This window comes from Nyctibius grandis, chromosome 24 (genome assembly GCF_013368605.1).
Source record: "Nyctibius grandis isolate bNycGra1 chromosome 24, bNycGra1.pri, whole genome shotgun sequence".
Taxonomy (NCBI): Eukaryota; Metazoa; Chordata; class Aves; order Nyctibiiformes; family Nyctibiidae; genus Nyctibius; species Nyctibius grandis.
In genome coordinates this window covers 3,913,213-3,926,487 of record NC_090681.1, presented here as the reverse complement: position 1 = coordinate 3,926,487, position 13,275 = coordinate 3,913,213, and the positions used below count along the sequence as shown (strand labels likewise).

Here is a 13,275-nt window from a genome sequence, read left to right as displayed (position 1 = left end):
AGTTTAAATTTTCATTTAGAACTTAATTCCATGGCTCCTAGATAATCCCAGCTGCACAACAGAAGAAAATTGCTACTTGCCTATTCCGTGTTAACAGAAGGAGCAAAAAGACCCTTAAATCAGACACTGCATGAAGCGTGAGGACTCTCCCATACACCTCCAGACTCATAAACAACAGACCAACCGTTAGCTGTAACGATTTGTCTTCATCTCATAACCCATTAACTTATTCAGCTGTTGTCAAAGTTCTTTTCGGAAGATAATTGTTAATTGTTGCCTCTGTATCTGTCCGGACTGTTTTAATTAAACAAATAATAATCGGGATCCATCACTATCATCCTTACAACAGGGTTTTATCTTCTTTTCTCAGATGCCGTCCTCATGGGGATCTGAAGCTCTACACAGAAAATCAGGCAGGCTTCAGATGCCCTTGACACATAAGTTTTACTTGGTGATGGAGAGGAAATTGGGGCACAGGAGCTTGATTTTTTTCCATGCTGGTGACAGACAGACGTAAGAGTGGCTGAAGCCAAAGGAGGACTGGGGGTACTTGCTGGTTCCGACTGTCAGAGCTGCAGGTTCCCACTGCAGTCTCAAAAGGAACCAGAGGCACGTTGGGGAACGTAAACAAGGCGTTCTCCTCCCAGCGCCAGACCTCCTGCAGGATAAACACCGCCTTGGAGAATATCCTCGTGAACCAGGGCTGTGGGGTTTTCAGTCCAAAGAAAGGTACAGGGAGCAAAGAATAAAACTGCCTGAGAGCTGGACTTGCCCTTTTTACAACATTTGAGAGAAAACAATTTGAGTCATACAGAAGGCATTTTTTTAATGCTTTCAATAAATACCTGTCTCCTGTTCTGTCCTCAATCTACGCTACACAGAAAAAAAAAAAAGAAAATTCAGTGTAAAAAAACCACAAGATGCACACAAAAGTTAAATTTTACACCCCTTGCCATAGTTAGGAAGTCAGAGCGCACAGGGAGGTAAACCCAGTTATGAAGCTCCATGCACTTGCATGGCCTGGAGGAGCAGGGGGAACGCTGTTGTCTGGGTCAGAGAAGGTGCCCAGCTCCATGGCTACTCAAAGGCAGGAGGTGTGAAGTATTTCCAGGGGCCAAGGAAGACAATTATGAACTTAGGTATACACACAGTGTCTGATTTTGCTCTCCAAGGTACAGCAGGATAAGCTCTGGTGTATTATAACTTAAGTAATTTGCTTGATGGGACATTTTTAAAGCTCCATCTGTCCATTCAAGCAGTTGTATTGCTCGCCCTTTGCAGGCTAAGAAGCTTAATCTTAATTACACTCCCTCCCAGTGCAAGGATGGTGCAAGGTCCAAGAATCACAGCAGGCAAGGCTGGAGGAGACTGGACCACTCTCCTAACATGGGAGACACAAATAACTGAAAAAAGCCCCAAGGCCCTGATGGGGATAGTTGCCACTGTCAGAGCACTGCAGTGCTGATGGATTAACTTGGGAATACAGATTTAATTGGATGTCTCCAGGTCTGCATCACCCGATCCGGAGGAAGCAGGAATATCTTTCCACTTTGTCAAGAATTTGCACCAACCGAAATCCTTCGCAGAGTTCAATAGGTTGAAAGGCCCTTGTCCAGCCAGGGTCATTCAGCCAAGCAGGTTGGGAACCTACACTACCAAAGTAGCAAGGATGCTGCATCCCCCACTGGCACATGTACAATAAGCAGGTACTAGAGAGTTCAGACCTACCCACCATGACGGCCGATTGATCCAGGCACGAGGAGGTGGAAAACTGACCCAGTTATTTCACAGGAACATTGTACTGATTTTAGCTTCTCAGAACAGTTGCTGAAAGGAAACCAGCCCCGGTGTTTTCTCCTGAACAAGTCTCTAGTTGACTGTGTGCTGCCAGCGTACGGTCCTGCTCCAACTGAAACACGTACCAACTGCTGGTGTCTTGGATCAGGCTTCTCACCCAGATATGACTAAGCCCTTTCAAAACAAGAAACGCTCAGGATTCCTTGCTTAATTGCTAAAACAGATTAATTTGACTATCCAGAACATAACCAAGCGGAAGAGAGGAATTGACACACCTAGCTGGTTCCTGCGCAGGCTGATGATTCGCTTTAATTGACAGGTCACGTTTGTTGTTGATGATTTCCACCGAGTAGCTGCAGCAACGCTGCTGTGCTCCCCTCCTGTCTGCCAGGAGGACGAAGGGCAGTGTTCCCTGCAGCCTTCCCCGAGCACATCTGACTGCCAGCGCTTGGGAGCTGATGCCGTCTTAAAACAAGAACATCACCAATGCAAACCAGCAAGTGTAACCTTCAAAGCTTGAGTTCTAGCTGCCGTGTGTCATGTCAAGGGCCTGTGCCTTCCCCACACCGAGTGCCCCCAAGGATTAGAGACAGCATCTTTGCCAAAAGGCTCGTTTGCTCCTGAAGTTTAGCTAATAAATCAGTTCAAAACTCCCGCTGTTTTTGATGGCTCTGGTCACACACACGTGACACTCAGGAAGTCAGTAGCAGAGCCAAGAAATCAGGGTGGCTGAGCACAGTCACAGGGTGCCGAGCAACCCCCCCCCACGCTACTCCTGTGGTTTTATTAGAGCCTTATCAGATTTCCTGGTGACTCAGACGACGCTGGTGACCGGGGCGAAGGGCACGGCGGTACCAACAAGCACAGATGGGGTTACAGCACCATGCTGGTCCAGAATAGCTGCCAATGGCCACCAGGCCTGTCCCCCTGGAAGTCCTCGCTCTGCAAATCCCACCGCCCCAGAGGCCTCCCCAGAGCTGTGCCTCCGTGCTGAGGCTAAGCAGACTGTGGCTGTCCCTCTCCAAGCAGCAAACACAGAGGAGGCAGGTGGCTGCTCCGCTCTCCCCAACGGGCCCAGGGTGCTCTGCCAGCCCCGTGAGCCCCAGCTGCCTCCCTGCTGGGGCTTGGGCCATGCATCCACAGTCTCCCTGCCACCCCCATGCTGCTGGGCATGGTGTAGTGCTGTGTCACCCCACTGCACCCCTCCAGCGGGCACCTACCAGGCCAGTCCACAGATCCCATTTCCCTCCCTTTCGTTTGCACCCCCCTGCCCTTGCATTAGGGCCCCTTTTACTCCTTGCACCCCCTTGTCTCTGGGCACCCCTCCTTGCGTTTTCCCCCCGTGCCTCTTTGCATCAGCACTCTCTGCCTCCATGCATGTCCTCTTTGCACTGCACCCCCTTGTCTCCTCGCACCCTGCCTTGCATTGCACCTCCCTCCGAGGCTTGCACCCTCGCCCATTGCTTGCCTCTCTGCACACCCCCTTTTCAGTTGGATCCCACCTTGCCTTAACACCCTCCCACTTCTCTGCTCCCTGGTTTGTGCTGCACCCCACTTTGCACTGGCACCCCCTCACCTCCAGGCACCCCCTTTGCAGTAGCACCCACCTTGCCTTGTTCCTTCCTCCCCTCTTTGTGCCCCTCCTTGCATTGCACCCCCTCCCCATGCACCCCTTTGCACTGCACCCCTCTTGCACTAGCACCTCCAGCTTCCACGCTCCCCCTTTCCTTCCCCCCTCCTCCGAGGGCACCCCACTTCCACTAGCACCCCCCACTCCCGTGCTCCCCCCTTTGCATCACAGTCCTCCTCATACCGTACCCCCTCCCCACGCACCCCCTTTGCCCTGCACCCTCTTGCACTAGCACCCCCCCTGCTCCGCAGCAGCACCCCACTCCGAGGGCACCCCATCTTCCCCTAGCACCCCCCACTCCCGTGCTCCCCCCTTTGCTTCGCAGTCCTCCTTACATCGCACCCCCCTTCCACGCACCCCCCTTTGCCCTGCACCCCCCCTGCACCCCCCCTGCACCCCCAGCTCCCCCCCACCTCCGCAGCACACCCCATCCTCCGCGCTCCCCCCTCCCCGCCCCGTCGCTCTCCTCCTCCTCCTCCTCCTCCTCTTCCTCCCTCCTCCCGCCGCCGCAGGCGCAGCCTCCGCCCCCGCGTCCTCCCCGGCCGCCCGTTGGGATGTGCCCCGGCGCCGCGGCCGCCCTAGCTCCGCTCCGGCTGTCGGCGGGGCGGCTCCTGCCCCACGCCGCCGGCGGGTCCCGCCGCCCGCCCGAACCGCCCCCCGCCGTCCCCGTCGCTGCCCCGCGCCATGGGCGCCGCGGCCCTGCGCGCCCTACCCTGGGCCCTGCTGCTGCTGGGGCCGCTGCTCCCCGGGCAGGGCTCGCAGGCCAACCCCATGCTGACCTCCGAGCCCCCGCAGGGACAGCCGGCCCCGCTGCCGGGGGGCGAGCTCGGCGGCTTCACCCCGCCGCCGCCCGCCTCCCCCCAGGAGATCCACCCGCTGAACAAGCAGCCGGCCAACGGCTCCGGCGAGGGGCACGCCAAGCACCACAAAGCCTTCCCCGTCCTGAGCATCGACTACGGCCATGTCCGCACCCCCTTCGAGATCTCCCTCTGGATTCTGCTGGCCTGCCTCATGAAGCTGGGTAGGTCGGCGGCGGTGTGGTGGGGACCCGGGTAAGGGCACCGGGGAGAGGGACCCCCCCCAGCACCCCAGGGAGGGACCCCCGGCTTCGTAGGGCAGGCGCCCTGAGCATCCCAAGGAGGGACCCCCCGAGCATCCCAGGGTGGGACCCCCCAAGCAAAGCAGGGCAAATTCTGCTGCATGTCCTGTGCAAACCCCCCAGGGGTGGGCACCGCTCTCCCCACGACCTTGGGGCTCTGCTGTAGCCCTGGCAGGGAGGGCAGCAGCACCCCAGCCCCTTTGCTCGGCACGGGCTTGCTCATCTCGCTGGCCAGGAGCAGGGCTGAAGGTGCTGCGGGCCCCTGACCATCCCCTGCTCGGACCAGGTTTGCTTTCCTCCCTTTGGCACTCAGGCAGCAGCAGAGAGGAGGAAGCGTCCGGTTTGTTTCTTTGCTTCCTTTCTCAACCACAGATGCCTTTTGTAACCTTGGAGAACTCACTTAAAAATCTCCCAGAGCTTCAGTCTCCCCCTCCTCCACAGCAAACAGGGGTAGGCAGCTGCCTCTGCTGCAAAGTGTCCGGAGGATTCCTGCATTAAAGATAACGAGCATCAGGGGCCGTAGGGCTGGGAAAAGTCACCTGCTGCGATGACCTGTTCTGGGAAAGCATCAGTCTGCCAGGGCGGGGGTTGTTGACAAAGTGTTTTCCAAACTTCTGCAGCTGGATCAATACCAACCGAGTTACCCCAAAGCGTGTGACGTGATGTAACTGCTCCGTGCCCGCTGGCACCGGGGTGCCGGACCCGGCCTCTGGCAGTGCCGAGGTCAAGCTGGCCCTGGTCCTGCCAGTGGTGATAAAGCCAAGAGGGCAGGTGAAATGTTCCTGCCTTAGAGCGGGTGATGGGAAGGAGGGCAGCTCTGCATTTCCTTCATTTTCGTCCCCAGTTTCCATCAGCGATTTAATAATGCTAACGGCAGCGCTCCTTACGGAGCACTTCTGCTTGCTGATTGAAATCTTGCTTTGGGAGCTTTTTTGAGCTGGTGCCTGCTGGAAACTGGGCCCTGTCCTGGCCCACAGGGGTCCAAGAGACCCCCAGGAGCTCAGATCGTCCCTGCGCAGCTTTTCCTAAAAATACCTCATCCCCTTCCCAGCAGGTAAAGCAGGTAAAGCCCCATTTTCCCAATCCCTCCTGGGTGTTTTATTTACATGTAGGCGCAGGAGTGCAAACACTTCAGAGCTGGAGGCTTCCTGCCTGTCTGGGAGACAAGCAGTCGGGGCAGAGTGAGGCGAGATCCGTGAGGTTTATCCCTTCCTGGATTTACCCAAAATTATTTAAGGCACGTTTAGCTAGAAGGTGCCTTCCCGTAGGCAACACAGCCCCGAAATCTCCTTTCCCAGGGCTCACCCAGCGCATGTTAAGCGACCTCTGCTAGCTGTTTGGGGCTATTGCACTGTGTTTGCAGTCCTCCTGCCTGGGAGAGCAAAGAGTGATGAAATCAGAAGTATCTGTGCGGAAGCTGGTGGAGAAAGGAGGGGCTAACGGCGCTGGCCTGCGTCCCTGCTCGAGGCGTGCTTTGAGAAACCGCCACTGGAAAGCACCAGAATGGGCAGCAGAAAGCGGCTCCCCAGGGACGTAAGTGGTGGGGGACACCGGGGCATCGCTGCCCGCCGGCCGCCCCCCTCCCACGGGCACCCTCCGTGCGCTGGGTCGCTGCGTGAAGCTGTTTCTGCCGCCGTTGCCTGAAGTTGGGGCTCGTTTGTGCTGCAGGAAAAGTTATTTCTGGCGGTGAGCTGAGCCCCGTCGGTTCTTACGTGTTAAAAGTATTATGCAAGACTGCGTGTTTCAGGGGTATATTTTAGGAGGAGTTTGGCAAGGGTCCTTTGGAGATGGCAAGTGATCTACAGAGCTCCAGGGATGCTGATTATGCCAAAATCATACCTACACTTCTAACAGGGGCTTCGACAGCAGAGCAGTCCTGGGGCATCCTTTTCCTTGGCCTGCTCTCCAGGGTTTAGAAGCTGCATCAGAGCAAGGGGATAACGTTGCTTGTTTGTGTTGTCTCAGCGTATAGTTCCCTGGTTCCTGATACAGCTCAATATTCAGGCTTCCCCAGCTTGCGACCTGCAAAAGTATCTCGCTGCTCAGTGTCTAAACACCGGCCCCATCGATCCCACCTTGGGTCAGAGGAGGTTGTGCACGAGCAGCAAAATACGGGTTTTTTTCACCCAGGGACAGCTCTTACACAACCGGGCACTGCTGAACGCCGGTGCAGTACAGTCTGTGATGGCAGGATGAGGCACGCGCATCTCCAGGCTCCCTAAACCCGTCAGGGTTTGGAGCATTCAGTTTCCATGTAGAGGGGAAGGGGGATGATGAGCAGAGCAGGAATTTGCAGCGCTTCCTCTCTCCCCTGTCCTGTTAGCGTGCACTTATTGATGCATCAGGGTAACCCTGAGGTGCAGGGGACAAACATCTTTTCTCCCAGAAGGAGAATTGGTGCAGCATGGGCTGAGCATGACAGCTTGGCACCTCCAGACTTCCCTTCCCCAGCTTCTCCTCCGGCTCAGGGTGCCCCTTTCCTGGGTTAGGGCTGGTGATTGAGCCACGTGTTGCTGCAAAACTGCGAGTCTACAACCCTATGAGTGATTTCTGGGTGGCATCCGCTGGCGTAGTGCAGGGTGACCACGTAAAGGAGCTCAGAAGTGCTTACAGGGCTCTGTTCTGGGCCAGGAGACACAAGCTGACCCTTGTCCTGTTGCTCAGTTTCCCCTCATCGCTCTTGACGCTTCAGACAGCTATTCAGGTTTAAATGCATCCCAGGGTTGTCCCTTCCATGTGATTTACCCTCTTTCCAGCAGCTCTAACTGTGGGTTTGTTTGGGGAATCACAGGTGTGAGCTGAGCCCTTCCCCTCTTGATGCAGGTTTTGTAAAACGACTCAAAGGAGGTTGGTTCCTGGAGGATTCACCACCTGACAGGGGGTGACTTTCTGGGACAGAGGGACTTGTGACCCCAGTGTGTCCTGCAGGCGTGGGCTGTTTCTGCTTTGCTAATCCCAGTAGAGAAGGGGAAGGCTAGCGCTGGCTGCTTTACTTAATACTCACGTGGTATTTTAAGACTGTGTAAGGAGAAGGGGGGGTGAGGGACAGCTACAACCATGCCTTTCCAAAGCCCTGCCAGCTACGTGCAGACCACATCTGGTGATGGCTTGACTTTGCCAGTAAAAGTGGAGAAGCCTTCGCTGCTGAGGGTTGCCACCAGACTTTGTCTCAGCCTGTTGCGTTGCTGCAGAAGGTCAGACCTTTGTGAAGCACCCAAATTGGAAGCCCTCTGTGCCCATCTCCAAGGTTTTGCAAGGATATTGTAAGCGTTTCCTTCGTGCCGTGCCCCAGGAGTGGTAGGGAAGGGCTGGGGGGTTTCTCAGCACAAGAACCTGGTTTCCTGACTGAGGACTGACCTTTCGGCTCACATGGCTCCAGGAGACGTTCAGGGGAATTCAGGTTCAACTATAAATGCTGTTAAGTTTCAGGGGAAAGGGAAGGAGTGAGTCAGGAATGTAAATATCAGATTGTGCTTAGCAGTCCCTTTGCTGGCTGTGCGGACGTGGGCTGGGGCTTTGTTGCAAGCCACCAGCTCTTACCCACCTTGGAGAAGAGTTGGGGTTACCTTTGTCTCCAGAGCACATCTTAGGCCCTACCTTCTAAAGCAGAAAAGCGCAGCAGTCGTTTTTCCATCCTGCATTAGGAGCTGCTTCGATCAAGGTGTGCCCTGTTGTCTGTCTGCGGGGCCGTCCGTCTGCACCAAACAGCTCTTCAGCACCTGAGATCTCCCCAGCCCCCTTGGAGCATCCTGGCCCTTCCACCTCACAGCTCAAGTACGTAGTGAGGACTTGACCTCCTACGTGTCCACACCAGAGATGGCTGTGGAGGGTCCCTGCAAGGCACTATTCATGGCTGAACTCTCTTACCTTGCTTTTGCTCGCTGCTGTGCGCTAGATGCTAGCTCGCTGCCTGATGCGGCGCTCCGGTTGGGGTTGCAGCCTGTAGCAATCACTGAGTCATTGCTCTGTCTCTTGTTCCCCCTTTGCAGCACTCAGGTTTTTCGTGTGTCTGGGTCAGGGCTGTTGTCTGGGGTGTTCCCCCTCCCTCCAGACTGTCTGATGGCAGCCAGCGCTGAGCCGGTACTTGCAGAAAAATCACCACTGTGTGATAGTCGGGCTGGTGTAAAGCGAGCTGGGGAGAGAGTCTGTGCCAAGCAAGCAGAAAGGGAGCCCGGAGCTGCGGTGGGGACATGCTGCTGCTTTTGGGGGTTCTTTGGTGACACATCTCAGCCCGGTTTTTAGAGCATGGGACATCCCGGCGTCATGCTCTGGTGTTCAGTGCCGCTCCTGCGGCAGCAGTTGCCTTTGGCTGGTGCCGGCCATCCCTGTCACTGATGGTGTCTTGGGAGGAACAAGATAAAGGCAGTTCCCGGTGCCTGTGGGCTGGTGATAGGAGCTGGGAAAAGAAGAGCAAAACATGACGGATGCAAGTGGGGTTGTGGAGCCTGGCAGAGGCTCTGGGCACGGCAGGGTGGCTCCTGCGCACGAAGGAGCAGGGACAACTTCAAAATTGCCAGAGAAACGTTTTTAGAGGCTGGCGGCTGCTGGCTGGCAGCAAGATTTGGGTGCTGAAATACTTGGGTGCTTTTCAAATGCTTTGAGCAGCCCACATCCCTCCCCTGAAACCGGGGCTTTTGGAGGGGCCACCCCAGAGGTCTTAGAGAGACCTGTGAGTTGAGGGACTCGAGGATTTCTTTGGGCGAAGGGTGATAAGCAGGGTAGGAAACCTGTTGTGGTGGTGGCACGGGATGCAGGAACTGAATCTTGAGACCAGACGCAGCAGAAACACCCCAGAGCAAAGCCACTGGCATGGGGACACCTCTGCCGGTGCCACCTGCAAGGCTTGGAAAGGGGACAGCAAAGAAACGTTCGAAGACGTGCGTCACCCCAGCCTTCGTCATCCTGTTGGCAATACGTGTGTCTGACGTAGGGGATGAGCGAGCTGGAGGTCAGCTCTGTTCCCCTTCTGCCACTGCAAGGCTGGCTTCTCTTGGGCGCCAGGCAGGGCTGTGCCGGGCAGGCTTTGCTGGGGACAGCCATTGGCAAAGCTCGGCTGGTGGGAAGGGCTGCTGGAGGTTTCGTGAGCTGTTTCATCTGGATCTGTGGGACTGGTTGATGCGGATTCCCTCGCTGAGCCGGAGGGAAATGTTTGTCTTAAAACCTGCCTGCTTGCAAGCAGCAGCCCCGGCTTATTTCATGTGTGGGCTGCAGATAGCGAGGTCGTGTGTGGTCTGAGATCACCCCAGACATTTCCCTGTTTGTATCGGTGAGCTGGTGGCTGTTCTGCAGGTGAATTGAGGCTTGATGAATAACTGTCAGGAAAAGATTTTGAAATACTGATGCAGCTGGTGCCACAAAAGTGTAAATTGTCATGGTAATGAATTTAAACAGCCTCTTCTAATGCAGACTTGTTGCATTCCTGCTTCCTTGTCAGGGAATGATCCAAACACGTGCTGTTTCCCTTTCTCTCTACTTTGCCATCTCAGAAAGAACAGCCATGGCATGTTTTTTCCTCCCTGCTCTGCCCGTTACTGGTGTCTGAGCAAAAAAACATCCAAACTGTTCCCTCCACGGATCGGAGAAAACCATTAGATTCATTAGGGCTGGAAGAATGACAGGTTCCTGCTGTGAAATACAGGATGGTGACGGAGTGGGAAGAGCTGACCCTGTCTGTAATCACAGCCCATACCTCCTCGGCGAGCCCTAATGTCCGTTAAAGCAGAATTGCATAAGATGTCCGTTTGCAGCCATGGCTTTGCCCCCTGCAGGGACCCTGTTGCCTGCAGCAGTGCCCAGTTCTGCTTTCTGGACCTCAAGGCCACTCAGGAACCGAAGCTGTTGTTTCATCCTGTTTGTGAACAAAGGCTTGGACACCTCGTGCCGGGGGTCAGGGGCGGGCTGGCTTCCCGCACAGTCTGCCGGTGGAATTTGGGGTGTGGATGTTGACTTGCCGAGTCCTGCAATGGCCAGAACCTGGATGGGTGCTGGCCTGGCTTTAGGGACATGCCATGAAGTTGTCCTTCCCCTGAGACCTCCAACAGAGCTGGGCTGGCTTGTGAGGTAGGAGCAGAACGTGCCAATATTTGGCCTATTTGGTTCATGTCCTCCATCCCAAATAGCCCAGGCACCCAACCACGGCTTATCCACCGTACCCAGCGGTGCGGGAGTTCCTTTGGGAATTAGTGGGGTGGAGAAGGAGTCTTTTGCTCGCAATTAGTGTGGCTAAATAGAGTCCTTCGGGGTTTGAGAATTAGACGTGGGAGAAGGGGAAACCGAGTGATGGTGGAAGGAAGGGGAGAGGGTTGTTCTTTGGGTTACAAGCATATAAACCTGTGGCACCGAGGGACTGGAACCAGAAGAGAGACAGACATCTCACTTGTATAAACCAGAAGCTCGTCAGGCTTGCAAAAGAGTATTTCATTAACATAATCTTTTCTCTTTTCCCTCTTGCCAGTCCTGAGTTCTGGCTGTAGGCTGCAGAGATGATGGGGGCTGTAGAGACTGTCCCGGGGTCATGTAGGAGTCGGTCTTTTACTAGAGTGTTGTCAGAGCGGGAGAGGAAACTTTAAAAGTAAGCCATAATGAGGATGAATTACTGCAGCTGCCTCGTAAACATTTGATTTCATTTTTTTTTTCTCTTTTGGGTCCCCAAGGCTTAATTTGTTCAAATAAAAACTGAAATCCATCCGGAATACTCTGTGAAAACACAGCCTTGCCGAGCAGAGACGGAGCTGGATTACACCTCTGCCCTACGCTGGCTTTGCTGGGCTGCCTGGGTCGTCAGAGGTTTCTTCTCGCCCGTCGGGGCTCAAAGCTGCTGGTGTAGGTTTGATAACAGCCTCGGTGTTTTGGAATCTGGGCTGACCGGCTTCAAAGGGAACAGCAGAGGAGGAGGGAAGTTGTGGCCATGGTTTGACTTGGACCAAGCAGCGATGCTTGTTCCTCTCGCTTCATGGTGCCGGCCGATATACTGCCTTAGGCAAGCTGTGTGATCGCCATCTATTCTACACAGCGTTTGGTATCTTGCTTATCTCTGTAATTTTCCAATATCTTCCAGTTGTGTGTTAATTGAGGGATGGCTATCTTGTCCTGTTTTGTTCTTCTGCTCTTTCCTCGGGCAGAAGAACATGTGTGTTCCTGCTTGGGAAGGAAGAAATGAAATTAAAAGCTCTACAGACGGGCATGCACACACACGTTGCTGTGTGTCTGTCAGGAAAGGCGAGATCAAAGATTGATCGTTGCTTGGAGTGGAGTAGTGAGAACAAATCTGGTGGTGTGTCACCTTTGAGGGTGTGTCACCTGTGGTGGTATGTCACCCCATGGCTTGGGGTTCCTTCCCAAGAGAGCCTGACCCACCTGCGTAGTGGATTTGATAGGGACAGGAGTGACTAAAGGCTCGTTTGACGTTGGGATGATGTTTTGAGATCCCTGAGCGGGAAGTTGGAGAATGCAAAGTACTTTGTAATCGGAAGAGAACAAATGCTTTTCCTTGGGTTGCCCTGCAGTGACTCATAACCATCATAGCATCAATGGTCTTTGTCTCCAGAAAGTCACAATACAATCAGCCTCGAGGGACAGCTCTTAAATTCTGCTTGATAGAGGGTGCTGGTAGGGAAATGATTCTCCTCTCTCTGTCAAGCCTGCAAGAGGCACATTTGCAGAAGCATACTGCGTTTCGCAGCGTGCCTGGAATTATTCTGCATTTCAGAGTCACGACACGCTAGATCTTAATGATGTATTTGGAGAGAAGGCAGCTTCCCACCCTGGTGCTGGAGGTTTTAACAGCACAAATGCCACCGGCGCAGACTTGAGCACACACAGGCCTTTAAAGAGAAGAGCTGGTGTATCCAGCCCTGCTAGTGCCCCAGTTTCCCTTGGGAGTGCTTTTCCCACGGCAGTCTCTGTCCCTGGGGGGTGCATTTTGCGACGTACGGACTCCTCTCATGTCTGTGAAGTGCGGCGTAGAGGGGAGAGCATCTGCTCCCGGGAGCACTTCTGTTAGCTTGGCTGGGTGTGAAATAGCATCGCCCGCATGAGATGCTGGAAGGCTGAAATGGCGTCTGACGGGGACGGCTCTCCAGCCCCCAGATCTCGCCAGGGTGGGCTCAGCTGGTGGGACCTCTGCGTGCCGGCAGCTCCTGCCGAAAGCTGGGGAAGAGGTGAAGGCAACCGGGTGCTTGCGTTGGCTCTGGACTCGCCGCTGGCGTGTGCTGCGAGTGGCGTTGCTTTGTCTGGGTTTGCAAAGCCCGGTAGTAATCAGTGATAATTGCAATTACCTCCTCCCTCCTGTCGGAGTGGACATCAACAGGTTATTTCCTGAAAAGCTTTTGTTTGTCTTTCCTGCCCGTGTTCCTGGTAGGAAATCTGCCCTTCCTGGGAAGGGCAATTGGCATTGCTCTGCCTGGGGAGCTTGTCCGTGGTCACCTCGGGCTGGCTCAGCTTTAACTCTTCCCGAGGCTTTGAGGGCCAGCAGGAACCGTGTGTTAAATGCTGCGCCGTGTGGTTGAGGACAAGGAGGTGGGAGAGTGACCACAGCGTTATTTTGGGTGACCAGGTACCATCTCTTCACGTTGCCTTGAGCACCTTCTTCTCCAGAGCAATTCAATATCTGCATTAAACAGCGTGAAGTTTAGCTCTGCACCGTGCAGAAAGTCAGATGGTTTTATCATAGAAATCCCCCAGCCTGAGGCAGACTCGCTGCGCTGACCCCTCCTAGCCCAGCTATTCGTGGCATCCAGCGCGTCCTGCG

General features: G+C 54.8%; 1 protein-coding gene across 1 annotated transcript in view; it reads left to right on the top strand.

Moving 5' to 3' along the window:
* Positions 1-3,988: 3,988 nt before the first annotated feature.
* SLC9A1 (solute carrier family 9 member A1) overlaps positions 3,989-13,275 on the top strand; it is a 30,395-nt gene continuing 21,108 nt past the window's right edge. Inside the window, exon 1 of the mRNA XM_068417949.1 lies at positions 3,989-4,448. Within this exon, the coding sequence (XP_068274050.1) occupies positions 4,112-4,448 (337 nt within the window). The 5' untranslated portion in view covers positions 3,989-4,111. The remainder of the gene's footprint in view (positions 4,449-13,275) is intronic.